The following is an 18913-nucleotide window of genomic DNA, read 5'->3' as shown; positions in this document are numbered from 1 at the left end:
TGGCATTTAAAGGGTGGATTCTAGATCGTCTTCTCTGTATCTCTGCTACATTTTTTATTAGGTTGAATAATTGAGCACTAACTATAGAGATAAAACAAGAACTCATAAAATGCCACAGAATTATATAAAGTATAAGTAATGTGTTAATATAAAATGTTAAACATGCATTCATTTCCATTTTACATTTTATAATCTCAATCCAGTGAATGTATATTTATTACATTTATTAATGTATTTGACCATGATTTCACCTTGATAAAATATTCATTCTGAGGGGTATTTTTGGCTTCACTAATCTAAATATAAACTGATATATCTATTGGAAGTTTTATTAGTATTTTTCTTCATATCTTATCCTTATTCTACATGTCGTAAATGAATGAATTTCAATTCTATACAGCATTGCCTGTAAAAATTTTTGTTGGAAAACATGAGAGAAGATGTTTGATTTCAAATAAACACTAAATTTCAATATTTCATAAAAAACTACATTTATTAGAAATCAGATTTAGAAATTAGAAATCAGATTTACCCAATATTTCATTTGCTTCATAACATATTTTGTTACATGATTCTGGCTTTCTGTCATAATATATAAGCTGCAAACTAAGAATAAAAAAATTAAATTTCCCTAAGAAAATGTTCAAGATTATCTCACTCTAGCAACTCTTCCCACACTTCAAATAACTCAAATCATTGGTTGGAATAATGAATTCCAGACCAGAAAGCACTTAATGCAGTGGCTTGAGCTATTTTAGAAGGCTTTTATGTAGATTAGCATACTTCCTGCTCTTCTGTGATCTGATTAGTTATCATTCAAAGGAATATGGAAGATAAAACCATCATAAAATCAGGTAACTTCTTATATAGAAAAATGCAGTATAGTCAATGGATTAAAAAACTGATGGTCTTTGAAACTCTTAACATTGCCTTCAAATTTGTGCTTAAATACTTGCATATATCATGACTTACTTCACCAGCATATCTAAATACTCTCATGTACTCATTGTCTCTAAAGAATTTAACTGATTAAAAAAATCTAGTAAATGGGAATTAAAGTGAAATCTGGGTATGATAATATGATAAAATAATCATGAGGACTCATAAAAAGTCAGAGTTTTATATACCCTTAGTGATGTTCCAGTTCAAGGCTCTTGTTTTATAAATTGGGAGGTCCAGATTGAGAGGTGGTTTTCCTGACTAATAATTTATTATGCAGAGACAGCGCCTTCTGGGGTCACATCTACCTTCCTTTCCATTCCTTATATTTTCACCTTAAATTACTCCTTTCTCCTTATAACATGATATATCTCACACAATGAAATTGCTGACAGTTAAGTGAAGTAAAAAAAATTTTTGTTGTTTTTACAGGATTTTACATTTCCACCCCAACTGGACCAGGAGGAAGACGAGAAAGAGTAGGACTCTTAAGTCTCCCTTTAGACCCCACTTTAGAACCAGTCTGCCTCAGTTTCTGGTATGTCATAGACACATGTTAAATACTATCTTATTTAATGAATACCATTCCCTTTCTCACATTGCCATGCTCTGATTTCACTAAGACATCCCAAGTTTTCATGGATTTGCCATTATTTTTCTAATTGATAAAGTAGCAAAATGCTGGGAAACTTTACTAGCAGCTCCCTCACTAAGCAAAAAGGGAATATTTCAGAGAAAGTAAAGGATTTAGAAGAACCCTAAGTTGCATTTATTCTAATACTGTAGAAATCCAATCATTTGTGCTTGTTTCCAAACTAGGTATTATATGTATGGTGAAAATGTCTATAAATTAAGCATTAATATCAGCAGTGACCAACACATGGAGAAGACAGTTTTCCAAAAGGAAGGAAATTATGGAGAAAGTTGGAATTATGGACAAGTAACATTAAATGAAACAGTGGAATTTAAGGTTAGCAAAATACCTTGTGATTCATAACCATGTGCTTGTGTTCTAAAAATGGTGATGCAATTATAGGTTAAGGTAATATGATGACAAAAATATTTTATGGATATAGCCAAGTCATTTTCTCTACTTTCTCAATCTCTTAAAAAAAAAAAACAAAAAAACAAAAAAAAAAACAATCTCTGGGGATCCCTGGGTGGCTCAGCGGTTTAGCGCCTGACTCTGGCCCAGGGCATGATCCTGGAGTCCCGGGATCGAGTCCCACGTCAGACTCCCTCCATGGAGCCTGCTTCTCTCCCTGCCTGTGTCTCTGCCTCTCTCTCTCTCTCTGTGTGTGTCTCTCATGAATAAATAAAGTCTTTAATAAAAAAAAATCTCTGAGTTTGGGGCCCCTGGTGGCTCAGTTAGTTAAGTATCCAACTCTTTGTTTCAGCTCAGGTCATTATCTCAGGGTCATAAGATGAGCTGGCATTGGGCTTCACACTGGGCATGGAGCTTGCTTGAATTTCTCTCCCTCTGTCCCTCCCCATCCCCTACCCCAGTGCATGCATTCATGAGCAATCTCTCTCTCTCTCTCTCTCTCTCTCGCCCTGTCTCTCTCTGAAAAAATAAAAAATCTCTGAGTGCCCTTATTTTCATTTATTCACTAACTTATTTAAAACCACTTAATGAGGAACAATTTACTACATTAAAGTGCTACTTATAATGATCCGTAAATTCCATAGATATTTTGTGGGATATTACAGCTTTCTTCAGCAACTTTCTAGCTCATGCCAACTATCTCTTCCTATGTCCCCTAGCTACCTAGGACCTCCAGTTTTCCACAAATATCACCTAGATCTGCCTTTTACTTTTCTAGGAAATCATCCTTTCCTATTAGAACATCCAGGCCCATCGATATCCATTCACCCTGCCCCACTTTGATTTAATCTATGTATTTCCTTTAGAAACAAATTCCATGAGCTGTATCTTTGGGAAGTCTTTGATCATTTATTTCACATTAAGGTGAATTAATTTTTCAGATAACAGCTTAATGTGTTCTCTTCCTAAGGGTGTTTGCAATTAAAATACAAGATAATACAGGCTAATAGTTTGACCAAATTAACAATGTTTTAATCGGGTCATTTCAGACAAGAGAGTATAACTTTCAGAAGGTGTATATTTGGACAGACATAGTTATTGTGACAGCTTTAGTTTTTCTGTGACTTTGTGGAAGGAGGCAGTAATTAACCACTCTCATTTACATTCCTTCCATCTTCCTTTCCTTCCTTCCCTTTTTCTTCCTTTTCTTTTTTCTCAGTCTATCCTCCCCCCACCCCCACCCCCCAGGAAGTTTTCTTCTCTAACTTCATTCTCTGATAATTCAGGGAAGGATAAAGGAAAATGGAACATCAGAGGAACAAAGAAATGGCAGAGCAGGAAAATAAGTACAGTAGTTCCCCTTGTCATACATCCTAAGACCCCCATTAATACCTTAGATACTATTGAACCCTACATATACTATGGTTTTTTTCTGATACCTACCTACTTATGGTAACGTTTAATTTATTAGTTAGGCTCAGTAGGAGATTAACAATAAGAAAATAGAACAATTACAATAATTACTGTGACAAAAGTTATGTGAATCTGGTCTCTCAAAATATCTTATTGTACTCACCCTTCTTATGATGATGTGGAATGACAAAATGCCTACATGGTAAGATGAAAAGAGGTAAATTATCTAGGCATTGTGACATGGCCTTAGGCTGCTGCTGACCTTCTGGCATACAGAAGGATCATCTGCTTCAAAGTCCAGCTGACCACGAGGACCAGAAAGTGAAACTTCAGATGAGGGGGAACTACTATATTGCAGTGGCCAATATGCCTCAATTCATGGAGCATTTTTTTTTTTTTTAAATAACTGGATCCACTTTCTCAAAGTTAGCTTATCAGGCAGATTGAGAGCATCGAGTTCCACAAATATTTGCACCTTGGCTTTGCCACTTCGTCGTGAAATCTTGTCACTTTAGTCTCTTTGAAATTCAGCTTACCCGTACATGAAAGAGAGAAAATAATCCTTATTTGGAATTGTGTCTAGCATGGAGAAGGTGAAATGAATGAACAGAGTGAATGATGTATGACTGTACAATAGTGTTGAAAAAATTGAATGAGATAATATATACAATGTGCCTCGCATAGTAATTAATATATCGTGGGTATTCTGTTTATGTCTTTCCTACACAAGAGAGGACCCAGGAAAGTTTAGCTAAAGTACCTACTGTCTTTAAAAACCTAGTAAGTTTCATCTGACCACTGAAACTTTCTTCCATGTCTGGGTCTGTGTCATCTGGGCATTACTCACACACAGTATCTCACACCAGCTTCCTGGGTGAACTATGACTAGTACTAGATGGCCCTGAATGATCATATTTACTTCTATCTTCTCTTATCCCTTTCTTTTCTCATTTAAATTATCTAGTTGGTGTGAATTCTCTTTAGGGCTCATATGCTGTAAGAAGGCAGACAGCTACCTGGATTTCTAATATTATTGAAGGGAGGATTCTGTGAGAAGTTTGCTGTCCCCTGCCAGAAAAAGTGGATCCATGACAGAACACAGTAGAGTATGACAAATCATGAGAGACAGAGACACAGGAAACTGTGGCAACATTGGTTGCCACAAGAAAGGAAGGAAGGAAGGACTCAGAAGGAAGACACTGGTGAGAATTTAGATTAGTATGAACACATAAGTAGGGAGAAGGATTATAAAAAGCCTGATCTATCAATATTTCACTATACAGAAACTGGCCCTCTTATATTTGGAGTTGGCAATTCTGATTTTCCAGCAAATATTGAGCCAGAAGAAGAATCAAGTCCCAGAAGATTAGAGTGGAATGACTTCATATCCTTCTCTGAATTGCAGGTTGCTTTTAATGCTTTTAAAAACCAGATCCTGAGTGATATAGCATTGGATGACATTAGCCTAACATATGGAATTTGCAATGTGAGTCTTTATCCAGAACCAACTTTGGTCCCAACTCCTCCACCAGAACTTCCTAGTAAGTAACTATAACATGTATTTAAATCATTAATATTTTCAAGTAGATCTTCCTTTGGCTCTTTAAATTATCTCAGCCTAACATTTTTTCACAAAAAAGGACTCCAAAATATAAGTAAAATGGAAGTTAGCAAAATATTACATGTTATACACACACTTACAAGGAAATCACTCAGTACTTTGTTATGCATCATATTTATAATAATTTTAGTATATTTTTATTTTTAAAATAATGAAGATGCTAACTTCCATTTTGTTTCCATTAGTATACGAATTAATGCTGTATTGGCCATGTAGCATGGCAGATAGTCTTTTAGGAAGGAGCCTTAAGATTCTCATTGTCTTCTTAAAGAAAAATGTTAAGATCTCCAGAGGAGTTTGGTTAAGCTTGAAATCCACCCAGTCTATTTCCAGAATAATTTAATAATAATTATTGGGCTTAGACTTTTTCTATACAGACCAAGACCACACAAAAAGTTTTTATCCTAAAATGGTGCCTTTGTAAGACCCTACAATGTGCTCCCTTCATGGAGCCACTAATGTGTTATAGTTGAGCAGTGACAAGGATTTCCAATGTCCTGTGGAGTCTTTTAACACAGAAGAACAAAACAGAGTCTGTATCCACCTGTGCTCTTAATCCAAATTGGAAACTGACATTTCAGAGGAAAAGGGGGCATTACTACCCATCTTATCCTGTCAAAGGAGACAATAACTTCATATCACTTTCTGACTATGGTATTTGACAGGAAAAAAAAACCCATATAATGATAAATTATATCAAACATGTATTTTTCCTCTACTGGGAGTCTTCACTGCATTATAGTTTTGATATTAAAAAATCCCTTCTATCTTTGGATTATGGCAGTTGGAAACTGATCTAGTTCTACAACTTTGCTTATGTCAGACCTCATGGATGTTTTTGTTCTGCTATGGCTCTGAGCCCACAAACACAGCACTTTTTCCTTTTTTCATTTCCTTCCAAGTGCACTTGAAACTCTTCCCATCACATCAGCAAATCAACTTGGAGAACATATCCAAATTTGACTTTACTTCTAAAACTATATATTTTTCTGCTCTCAATCTTTAAGTCAAAAAAAAAAAAAAAAGAAAGCAGACATTTCAGATGAGAAGTTTTAACAATTGAAAAGGTCTACAGATAAATGACTGGTGTTTGAGAACACATAACAAGTGAATTGTCGTTAAGATGAGGATAGTAATTACATTGCCATACTGGTTCCCTGCCACCATATTGAATGTGCAGTTACATTCTATCAAAAGGCTAGTTTACACTTAACCATCTTTTGCATTAGCATGTTTGGATGCTTGTATGGGCTATACATAAATTCCTCAGTATTCCAAACATTCATTCAACTTTTATAAATAGCTACTATATAATAAGCACTGCATAATAACTATAATATGGCAATACCAATGCATGGAAAAAAATTTAATCCATGTAAATAAATACTTAAGACAATATATAATTTTGTGCCCCTAAAAGTAATAAATGAGAAAGTAAATGATAGACTTTGGAGAAGAAAGTGTGAACTGGAGAAAGCTTTAAAGAAACATTAAAGAGACAGGACACTCATAAAATTTAAACAAAAGCAGAAACGTAGCATGCCTTCTCATATATATTGGTCACAAAATTGTGGCAAGAAGTGAGTTTCATGACACCAAACTCTGAGTGTCATTTACCTTTGCTTCACCAGTGTCTGACTGTTTCCTAACATCACACAAATAGATGATTAATAATATTAGATATGAACTAAATCTTCCTCTCTCTCTCTCTCTCTCTCTCTCTCTCTCATTCTCTCATGTTGGCTACAATTTTCTTTTGGCAACACAAACATTTTTGTCAAACAAAATATTAATACCAGAACTGGAGTGGAACTCAACATCAATGCAATAATTTGGGCCACCTGACAATGTTTAAAAGTAATTGCTTCACTTTATTTTGTATGAATGCCCCATACCTTACCTGTCTATTATACAAAACATTCTCATGCAAAAAAAAATGAACATTCTAATTATTAAAGTCACTACTAGTTTGACAAATAATTCCTATGGATAACAAATATTAGAAACATCTTGCTATTTGACATTTCAGTCATTTAAAATAATTTTCTTAATCCTTTCTGCCAGTGTGTTCCTCTATTTATCAATAGGTGGTCAAGAAGAAATTTTTCTAGTAAAAGGAATAGTTTCATAGGCTTTACTTTTTTTAATAACAATCTCATCATTATCTGAAATAGAAAATATGAGGGCAGCCCAGGTGGCTCAGTGGTTTAGTGCCGCCTTCAGCCCAGGGCGTGATCCTGGAGACCTGGGATCGAGTCCCATGTCAGTCTTCCTGCATAGAGCCTGCTTCTCCCTCTGTCTGTGTCTCTGCCTCTCTCTCTCTCTCTCTTTCTCTCTCTCTGTCTCTCATGAATAAATAAAATAAAATCTTAAAAAAATGTGAGATAACTTCTGTACATAATGTCAAACATACAAATAAAACTTTAATATAATTTCTCATATTAATATTTTAGTCAGAAAAAGAAAAGAATAGCACTTCAATGTCAAGGTAACATGATATTCCTGCATATTTTAACAAGGAAATTATAACGGTAGAATAATCTATCTGATTTTAAAATATAAACTTTAGAATTTGCCCAAAGTATATTTGTTCCAGTTTCCAAATGGTTCACTTCAGGGTAATATTTAGCACAGCATAAAATGTTAATTACCATCAAATGCATTCTGAACAATTTCATTCTAATGCCATTTGCAATTGGTTCAGTGAAATTCTTATGTGAGCAGAGCTTTTCTGGTTCCAGATCACTGATTTGTTTAAGCAGAAATAAAAGGAAACCATGGCTGACTGGCTAATAGCCTTTCTTTGGCTCTTACAGGGCATTTAAACAAGAAAATAATCCCAGATCAGTAGCTGACTAGCAAAATTCCTCCCTTGTTCCTAAGGATCTACATCGTGCCCAGTTTGGGGAAATGTTCAGTTCAGTTTTCATACCTACAGGGATTCTTCATTTTGTGACTTCGATCACCTGTTGCTGAATTAGCTCTACAGTTGTTGCCCTATGACTTCAACATAAATCATTTAAATGTGGAAATTGTATTGTGAACACTTTTCAAAAGCAACCATTCCATTACACAAATATTATGCTAATTTGCAACACAATTTGGGTGATTGATGATAATACACCTACTGAATAGAATAGGTATATACAAAAAGGAATCCACACTACAGGCCCTTAACTTATTTCTGTAGCTGTTAAGACTATTTAAGAGAAAAGATACAAGCTCTAGTTCTGGCTATTCTAATAGTCACTTTTTATTTCTACAATTTTGATATACTTGGCCATTATTTGAGCCATTTTCCATTTCCAAAGACAAAATCAAAGTTAATTTGGCAAGTTTCACAGACAGGACATTCATTTAATTCTTCATATAAAAATGAATTGGCACCTGTCTACTTGTCTTATAATTATATGGGGGCTGTATTCTTGCAGAGCTGCTTGCCCTTCATATCATTAGTGTGACTTAATATTTAATTCTCTAGCAAATTCCATATTAACTGCACTCATTTCCTCCTGTATCAGTGTGTTTTCATCTATTCTGTTTTGTTTTCACCTTTTTATGTTGAAAACTAATAGCCTATTTGTTGGCTAGATTGCTATTCATTACAAATAAAATAGACTATAAGGAATGAAAATTTGAACTTCATTGTCATAAATTTAAGATAAATATTAGTATCATGGCTGGTCACTGGAACCTGTGAATGGAACATAAATTTTGATAAACTGAACACAAAATTTTTATGGGATTTTCCATTTTATACAACTTGAATTTTTAAGATGTTATCTGTAATTGTGTAGGACTTATCTATTACTATGATGATGAAAAATAATCGCTGATTTTAACAACATTCAAGCATCAACGAAAGGCATTATTCCTCAAGGCACACCTATTATTTTACCACAAACATCTTTAATTTGAACCCTCCTACTGTAAGTGGGAGCTGGGCTCTTCTCTTTCTCACTTCACATTGACACATATCTCATGAACGTCAGAGGCTTAAGCATGGATTAAAAATGACATGCCTCAAGAAAAATATCTATCCTTGACAACCACTTGCAAAATACTGCAAGCTATTTACATATTGTATGTAGTGAAAATCCCTGCTGGCATAGTAAGGAATTAATCAGAATACAAATCTTTGAGAGAACAGCTTCAAGAAAAGGAAAAATGAAAAAGTTTCACAGCTGTGAATAAAACTCCCTGTACCAGATAATTTAACTCTCGTTCTCTGGGTGGAGTTTATCTAATGACACAATATGATGTGGTACCCAGAAGTACATTTTCTGAATCTTTGGCCCCTCTAATAAGGAGGCCATCTCCATTATAGCAATACCACCATTAAAATAAATCGTGTCTTCATATTTAAAATGGCTGAAAGTACTTTTCCCAATCCCTTACCATCATTTATATACAGAGAATAACTGAGAAATCTTACCAGGCCAAGGATCAGAGATATCTTACGGGTCAATTATTTGACATGAAACTATATCTGATATTCATTTCAAAACAGTAATTCTTAAATATTTCAGAAGAATGAATTTTCTAATGCTTCTATTTAGTGAAGAAATGCTAAGTGAACTGTCTTGACAGGCTTAACAATTACACTTGACAACATTTATGTACTAGGTGTATATTTATTAAAGTCCTATTATTCATCTACACATAATGTACAGCTGTGTTATGTGAAAATTCAATACATTCTCCAAAATATCAGTGATTTACTCCATTAAGAGAATACAACTTTGAGATCTTCCTATTCTTTGAGGAGAAAATAAGAATGATGGTTTAAAATCAGCAACAACAAAACGAAAACAAATCCACTGGCCACACTGGCTCTGTTTAAACTAGTGAAACAGAAGAACTGGTTTTCCCCAACCTGCAATCTGCAATCTGCAATGCTAGACTTTGCCTTGCAGAGTTTTTATACTACCCCTTCCTCATTAGTTCCACAGAGATTTGAAGGGAACATTTCATGTTACTAAGAATTATTATTTTTATTATTTTTAAAAAATATTTTATTTATTTATTCATGAGAGACACAGAGAGAGAGAGAGAGAGAGAGAGAGAGAGGCAGAGACACAGGCAGAGGGAGAAGCAGGCTCCACGCAGGGAGCCTGATGTGGGACTCCATCCCGGGACTCCAAGATCACGCCCTGGGCCGAAGGCAGTCGCTAAACTGCTGAGCCACCCAGGGATTCCATCACTAAGAATTATTAAAATTAAATGAGTATGTGTAAGTGGAAGTTGAAGGGTTGTAGTATATACTTCTTCAGAAATCTTTGCCAGGCAGTTAGTCACATAATCAAGGAGAGTATTGACCTCAGATATAGGATCATACAATTCCCTGGCCTTTCATTCATTCCTTCAAGTGGAGAACCTGCCCTCTTTCTCCTTATCACTCTTTTTTTGGTTCAAATACCTTCTTTATTTTTTTAAAGATTTTATTTATTTATTCATGAGAGACACAGAGAGAGAGTGAGGCAGAGACATAGGCAGAGGGAGACACAGGGTCCTCCCCAGGAAGCCCAATGTGGGACTCTATCCCCCAATCTGGGATCATGCCCTGGGGCAAAGGCAGAAGTTAAACCGCTGAGCCACTCAGACGTCCCCAAATACCTTCTTTAGCACCCTGTGTACACTAACTCCTTCCTTCTAAATCCATCCATCATTGACCTTACTTGTTAGCACTTCCATCCATGTTCCATTCTGCCCTCCTTCTCTTTGTGTATACAAGCGTATGTCACATACCGTCAAGTGACATTCACTTGCCTATGGCTTAGACCAGACAGTGAAAAGGATGCAGAGTTTAATCAACCTAATAGGAAGACATATTGAGGGGTGAGGGTGAGACAAACTGAATTGAAGTCTTGACTCTGGCCCTCAATGGATGTGTACAGCATCAGCAAGCAACTGAATACTGCCAATATTCATATTGTCCATTTAAAATTGAAATAATGAAGTAATGACCTAGTCCACGTGTATGTATTAAGAATTCATATTGAATATGCCAGGTAATGTGTAGGCACTTTTCATAATTATGTCTGATTTTTATAACAACCCTGAAAATCTCTAATATATATCGTTTTTATGTATGAGAAAACCAATTCTCAAAAAGACAAATAGATAACTCAGAGTGACAATTTTAATCTACCATCTCCAACACATCTTCCTTTTATACACCATTTTCTCTCCCCGCTTGAGCCAAAGTGCATGGAAACAATTTGCAAGTTATAAGGCTTTGCAAGAGGTTTTATTATTCTTGCTAAGTTCATCTGAGTCTGGATCAGCCCGCCCAGGAGACCATGCAAAATAGACCAGATCTACTACCTTCAGAACCGGATAATAAGGCAGCACCACCGTTGGACCACAACCGCCTCTCTCTGTTCAACTAGAGTACATTATGAAACCCAAGTTTAAGATGCTTATTACACAAATTTGGAAGAAGCACATGAATTGAAAAGATATACATAAGTGAGACACAAGACATGTAAAAGAGGAACCAAAAAAAAAGAGTATGACCGAAGGACTGCAGAAGGTGTAAAGACATTTCATTATCTCTCATATAACCTGATTTGTCTTACTGAGAGTAAAGAACTTTGGCATCCTCTGTCTTTAATTAGAAAAAATATATATGAATCTCAGTTTCCTATATTCTTAGAATTAGATTACTTTTATTCTTTTGATTTTAAATGTAACATGTTAATACAAATAAGATAGAATTAGGATCCTTGAAGTAGTTGATGAATCTTTATATTACTTTAGAATTTTCTTCCAACAAGCAGGAAGATAAATATAAAGTAGTTTAAGAATCTCATAAAGTTAATCTGCCAACTTGAACCATCTTAGTTTTAACTGGAGTTTCTGTGCTGTATTTTTTCTAATGAATTTTTTCCCAACCTGACTCCTGGACAATGTCAAGTATCAGACCAGTGTCAGCAATTATTTGGCAAGAGAAGTTTCAGTTTGTCTCCCTTTCTTGAGAGTATACAGGATAGTGAAGCTCTCTCTCTACTGAGGAAAAAGAGACGGGGGTGGGGGGGGAGGTAGAAAAACAAAAAGAAAGAAAACAACAAAAGAAATGATAGAATGAATGATTTACTTGTCTTTCAAATAGGAGAATGTCAAATTTAAGATTTTTTCCATTATTGAAATTCATTATTTTCTATATCAGGAATCAGATACCTTATTTCATAAGGCCTACTTATAAAAGATGCTTAGCAAAATTATTCCTTGTCCAAATAATTTTGGGAAATGCTGCGCACGATTACACCTTCTCAGAGATTCAAAGAACTGAACAATATTTAAGGTTTTGAGAAGTTCTTCTGAAAAAAAAGTGGAGACCTGTTAGCCTGCACTTTTCCCTTACTTAAGTTGCAAGGTTTTCATTTACACAAACTATAAATTTTATGTGCCAAAACCAGTATTCCAAGAAATATAATTGGGAATTTGCTGCATATAATATTATCTCTCTGAAATAAGCATTGTGTTAGTAATGATTTTTCATTGTTTTCCTTTTCTCTTTTTCAGCTGACTGCGGAGGACCTTTTGAACTGTGGGAGCCAAATACAACGTTCACTTCCATGAACTTTCCAAACAGCTACCCTAATCAGGCTTTCTGTGAGTTGTTTTTACCCCCAGGCCATGAAAAACAGATGTATATATCAAGGCTTGATACCCCCTTTGATTCAGCAAATTGGATTATAAATTTGCCAATACCAAGTATACCTACCAGATCTATGAGATGGTATAATGATAACAACAATAACAATAATAATTACTAAACTTACTTAGCATTTATTTCACACTAGGCACTGTGTTAGTGCTTAATATGTTATTTCAGTCAATTGTTGCAATCATTCTTTGAAGAAGGTGCTATTATTTTAATTCTCAAATCTAAAAATTTAATAAAACCAGTAAGTGAAAGTATCTTATTTCAGATACTGCTCTCTTAATCACTCTTCTTGATTATGCATATAATATATGTAACAAATTTACAATTCCATAAAGTCAGTGGAAAGTATAAAAAGTAAAGGGCCAATTGTGACATCCACACCTTTTGTAAATATATATTACTGTCAATAAAGCATGCAGCTAGAGTAATGTAGTTAGATTCTCAGGATAAAAAATCAAATACATGTGCCTGAGTGGCTCAGTCAGTTAAGCATCCAACTCTTGATTTGAGCTCAGGTCATGATGTCAGGATGGTGAGATCAAGCCTGGTGTCAGGCTCTGTGGTCAGTGAAGAGTCTGCTTCAGGATTTTCTCTTATTTTCTCTCTGCTCCTCCCCCCACTTGCACACACTCTCTCTCTAAAAAATAAATCTTTTTAAAAAGATGAAATTATGAAGATTTACTTAAAAATCTTAAGCCTAGAGAGAATATGATAAAACTGCACAGAGCCTATCTCTTGTCAATATTCTAACTGGGGGAACTCATTCAAGCTGCATAGAAATTGTATTAAAGATGCCAATTCCCCAGCACAACCTACAAATATTTCACTTCGGTAGGTCTGGGAAACAGACATGTTTCCTCCCATGGCTGCACCTAACATAGCAACCCCAATCTAAAAGGAGAAATCTACCAGTGAAAGAAATGCCCTAATGACAGTGAAAAATGTGTTGTTAGAAAATGTCAACTTTTCTTCCTTCAAATGACCCAGAGATAAGTAAGTATCACTTTCATAGGAGAATAGAGCCACTATTCCAGGGACTTATCTGATCCAAAAAAATAAACAGCCATGAATCTAATTTGACTTGTATGAGGAACCAGAGATTATCATCTCTACTTCACATTGAAGACATCTTTTAAACATATCATTTGTACAATGTACTGATCTAAAAATTCCAAAAGTCAGTGGAATATTAAAAGAACAATCTATAGAAATTTATTAAATTTATTGATTTATTAAATAAATATTTATTGGGTACTTTATATGTTAGGCACTGAAGTGAGAAAAGAAACAAACATAACAAAGTCTAGATGAAAATGTAGATAAGTTGTCAGGCTTTACAAAATGCCCAAGCTATTGTAACAATAAGGGAAAAGGCAGGATGCCGTGGAGGGGCATGAGGTTCATATGAAAATTCAGAGAAATTTGAAATTCTCAAGAGAGTGAAGCTTTTGAGGGAAATCAAAACAAGTGTGTTATAAACTGTGTTGTCATATATCACTTCTTCGTGTGTGTGTGTGTGTTATGTATTACATTTAAGGTGTTTGGAATTTAAATGCACAAAAGGGAAAGAATATACAACTTCATTTTCAAGAATTTGACTTAGAAAATATTGCGGATGTAGTGGAAGTCAGAGATGGTGGAGAAGATGATTCTTTGCTCTTGGGTAAGTCTGAGATTTAAATATTGTGAAAGTTGTATGGCTCAAGAGATTGGATTGATGGAGAGAGCATTTCCCAATAACTGTAATCACTCTTTTACAACTAGCAAAATGAAATTACAACAGCAGAGTAACATGTCAAATTTTATGTGGAGCTTCCAAAATGAGAGTGTTTGCAATAATAACAGAGTAATATTCTTTTTGAGCATTCTTGGCAAACCAGAATTAATATTTTTGCATTAGCAGTTTCTACCAGCTGTATTAATTCGCTACAGTAAGCATTACTCCTTGGAGACTAAAAGCTAAAAGACATACATTACTCATAATATGCATTATGTGTACATCATATTTCCAAAAACTGCTATTAAATCCAGTTTTGTTTCACTTCAAACTAAAGGAACAAATAGTGTTTTTATGCAAATATTTTTTATGATTTTTATTTGCATTTATTATTACTCTGATTGTGTCTCCAGTACCAGTTGCTTCTATGTAAATATCTGAGAATTATTCAAATATTGATCAAAGTTGATTTTTCCCTATTTTCTACTGACTACTAATTTTTTTAAATAAACATGGGGAAAGTATACTACTCCAGAGAAATTCTTGTATGTACGTCATAAAATACATGGTAACATAATAAAAACCTATCAATCAAATGTCATGGCTAATATCCTTTTTAACTACTACCAATTTTTAAGAAAGCATCTCTTGATAAATAACACATTAAATTATGAAAACACTTATAGGGTCAACTGGAGTGAATGAAACCACACACTTCACAAGTAAAAATGTTTCATAAAACTGTGCTTTGAACTCATTAATCATTTTCCACAAAATCTGGCCAGGTAGCTATGCAATCAGGATGCAATACCATGAACACGGCAACCAATGGAGGAAGACCAGAGGGAACTTTCCATAACAGTACAGGGACAGGGTGGTGGAGAAGGTTTCCAGTGATATTAACCATCACTGTTTACACAGAATTCTTCAGAAAAATCCCACAAAGTTCTAAAGCGCAGACTTCCTAGAAGAGGATTTTGAAAGCCACGCATAGAACACATCAACAATGAAAATCTCAGTGAGGTTGGGAGGGTAATGTTAATAAGAACTGAAGAAATTCAAATATTATATTTGTATACATAGTTATAGACATATTTTGAGCTGTTTTCCCATTTTTAGTTTATATTGTCCTTCTAATGAAAGTTTCAGTGCTCTCTTTATGCTCTTTCTCTCATAAATAAATAAATAAATAAATAAATAAATAAATAAATAAATAATAAAATCTTTTTAGAAAAGAAAATTTCAGGTTCTCATGGTCCAAGAAAAATTTTTTTTCATCATTTCACCTCTTAATATTTACATCAGTCATTAAAAAGTAAATAAAAATTCTGGAGGATCTCAGAATCATAGTTTTCAAAGTTGTAAACAAGAAGTTCTTTTGAAACAGGGGATCCCTGGGTGGCGCAGCGGTTTAGTGCCTGCCTTTGGCCCAGGGTGCAATCCTGGAGACCCGGGATCGAATCCCACATCAGGCTCCCGGTGCATGGAGCCTGCTTCTCCCTCTGCCTGTGTCTCTGTCTCTCTCTCTCTCTCTGTGACTATCATACATAAATAAATAAAAAAAAATTTTAAGAAACAGAATCACTTTCAGGGATTCTAATATATAAAATATCTAATAACATGAGAGATTCCTGGGTAGCTCAGTTAGTTAAATGTCCAACTCTTGATCCGAGCTCAAATCATGATCTCAAGGTTGTGAGATCAAGCCCTGTGTTGGGCTCCATGGAGCCTGCTTTTTTTTTTTTTTTTTTTTTTTTTTTTCCATGGAGCCTGCTTAAGAGTCTCTCCCTCTGTCCCTCCCCCACGCTTCTCTAAAAAATATGTATGTGTATATCTCTAATAATATGAATGTATTTTTTAATTAGCCTAAGACTTTATTGTGTAGTAGAGAATATTTCTTTATTTATGAACCCTCCAAAGCCCAGGACTTCATGAAAAACATTTTGAAAACCACCACTTAGGTTTATATTATCTGTCTCTAATTAATCCAATCCTTCAGCTTAAGCTAATGATTCAACTCACAAAAAATATCAAATAAATTTGGATAAAAATTTTCTAAGGGGAGCTATAATCTCCATTGTTTTATAAAGGTCTTTAAAACCAGGCATGCAATCATTTTCTTTTTCTGGGATAACATGAGCTTTGAACAGTAGTGGTGCTAAGCCAGATAATATTATAAGCAGTATTAAATTATAGAGCCACAGAAATCTCAAGCAATACTGGAAAAGATCAATAGAGAAGTTGGCTTTCTTAGAAGCAGTGTCCAAAATCTAAACAGAAGTACATAATTATTTACGTGTGGTTGCTCCTCGAGCAGCCATGCTGCATGTTGCATACCTCTAAAAGATGGAACTGATAAATGGGTATATTTTCTTCTACATTCAAAGTATCATTTTAATGATTATCTTGTTTTCATTTGGAACAGCTGTCTACACAGGGCCTGGGCCAGTAAAAGACGTGTTCTCAACCACCAATAGAATGACTGTGCTTTTCATCACTGACAGTCAATTGGCAAAAGGGGGATTTAAAGCAAACTTCACTACTGGCTACTACTTGGGGATTCCAGGTATGTGCACTTGGGACTGCATGTTGCGTGTAAACTTTTGGAGCAAAATGACAAAAACATACAGTATTTCAAAGCCTAAATATGACTTCTGTGTTTGCATTTGAATGTATTCATTCTTTCTCATCTTATCAGAGATTTCCTTCTTCCTTTATGTCCACATAACCACTCCCTAAGTCACTTCAAAACAGGAATCCATTTCATTTTCAACAAATTTACTTGCTCTTCTATGGGATGTAAACTCGTGAATTTTGTTCACTTAAGGGGGCATTTTAAATGGTAAAAGTGGGGTACTTGACACTATGAAGGAGGACTATTTGTCGTGTCCCCTTTGCTAAGAGCATTTTCAGAGAGCAGCAGGGAATCAGGCAAGTGAACTCTTTGGATTCCAGCAAGATCCAATTAAAAAATTAACATCATTAACTTCTTAAAGACAACCAGTATAAAGCCCCTGCCATGAAGGATGAAGGAATTTGATGCTAATACTACTGACATGCACAACCTTCTTACCCTATATTTTTTTTTATATCATAACATAATCAGCAGGAAAAAACTAACTTGCCTGCCTGCTCATCATGGATATATCAGTATCTCTATACATGTAGGTGGGGGTGTGATGTAACTCATTGCATTTGACAACCTACAGAGAATTTGTGATCACTTGCTGCTCCTCTTGGACTATGATTTTTCTTATATTTTTGCTCCTCAACTGTGGTTCTCTCCTTGTGCAAATATGTCAGGAAGATGGAATGCATGTCACTTCCTTTATCTATCTTTCTTTTTCATAGGAGATCGTGGTCAGTTTGTCTTCAACTAGAATGTCTAGAAAAGTTGTAGGGTCAAAGCAGGGATCTTCATCTGGCCTGTTATCTAATCTCTGTTCTTTCACTCACAACAAGCCTAGACTTTTGACTCCATCTCTGAAAGTTGTATGCTTTTAGCTTACTGCAAGGCTAATCTGTATCTTGTCTACCCTCTGGACATGAAAATAAGCCACATCAATTATTATCCAACTTACTTAGGTAGGAGTGAGTGGTAGCCCAATCAACTAACCTGCCCTTCCGGATTTCATGATTGGTTTTAGAAACAGCTACTTGTTTATAAGCAACAAGTGACACGTGTCAATCAAAATATTCAATTAATGAAATAAGCAAACAAAACATTAAAAACTATGATAAATATATGGTATAATAAGATAGAAATAAAGACTTCGAGACCTACTGAAAATTAGATTTTACCTTAAAATACAGTCCATAAAAAAGAAGAAAATATAGAAAATGATATGATTTTAAATTATTTTACTTTACAAACTAAAATATTTTAAAATCATATTCATAATTATTTTTCAAAGAAGTAAAAAAGAAAATACAGTGACATGAAAGTAGGAATAGATGTTATATATTTATGCAAGTATATGTTTATATATGTATGTATAATGACTAAATTCCAGTTAACATAGAATGTCATATTAGTTTAAGGTATGTAATTCATTGATTTATCACTTATATATAACACCCAATGCTGATCACAATACCCTCCTTAATTCCCATCACCCATCTAGCCCATCACCCACCCACCTCCCTCCATCACCCCTTAGTTTGTTCTCTATCCTTAAGACTCTCATGTGGTTTGCTTCCCTCTCTCCCTTTTATCCCCCTCCCGTATTCATCTGTTTTGTTTCTTAAATTCCACAGATGAGTGAAATCATATGGTATTTGTCTTTGACCAACTTATCTCACTTAACATAATTATTCTCCAGCTCAATCGACATCATTGCAAATGGCATGATTTCATTTTTTATGGCTGACTAATATTCCATTGTGAGATATATATAGATATATATATCTATATATATCTCACAACATCTTTATCCATTCATCAGTCAATGGACATTTGTGCCTGTTTATAGTTGCATTATCAACAACAGCCAAATTATGGAAAGA

At 34.7% G+C, this 18913-nt stretch overlaps 1 protein-coding gene across 2 annotated transcripts in view; it reads left to right on the top strand.

Moving 5' to 3' along the window:
• TMPRSS15 (transmembrane serine protease 15) overlaps window positions 1-18913 on the top strand; it is a 118046-nt gene that overhangs the window by 49452 nt on the left and 49681 nt on the right. For both annotated transcript variants that reach the window (XM_077878862.1, XM_077878861.1), the window contains 6 exons: window positions 1372-1477; window positions 1759-1909; window positions 4803-4938; window positions 12546-12635; window positions 14228-14353; window positions 16833-16973. In XM_077878862.1, the coding sequence (XP_077734988.1) occupies window positions 1372-1477; window positions 1759-1909; window positions 4803-4938; window positions 12546-12635; window positions 14228-14353; window positions 16833-16973 (750 nt within the window). The remainder of the gene's footprint in view (window positions 1-1371; window positions 1478-1758; window positions 1910-4802; window positions 4939-12545; window positions 12636-14227; window positions 14354-16832; window positions 16974-18913) is intronic.

Source organism: Canis aureus, chromosome 30 (genome assembly GCF_053574225.1).
Source record: "Canis aureus isolate CA01 chromosome 30, VMU_Caureus_v.1.0, whole genome shotgun sequence".
NCBI lineage: Eukaryota > Metazoa > Chordata > Mammalia > Carnivora > Canidae > Canis > Canis aureus.
Note: the sequence above shows the minus strand (reverse complement) of the source record. Positions and strands in the feature narration are given on the sequence as shown.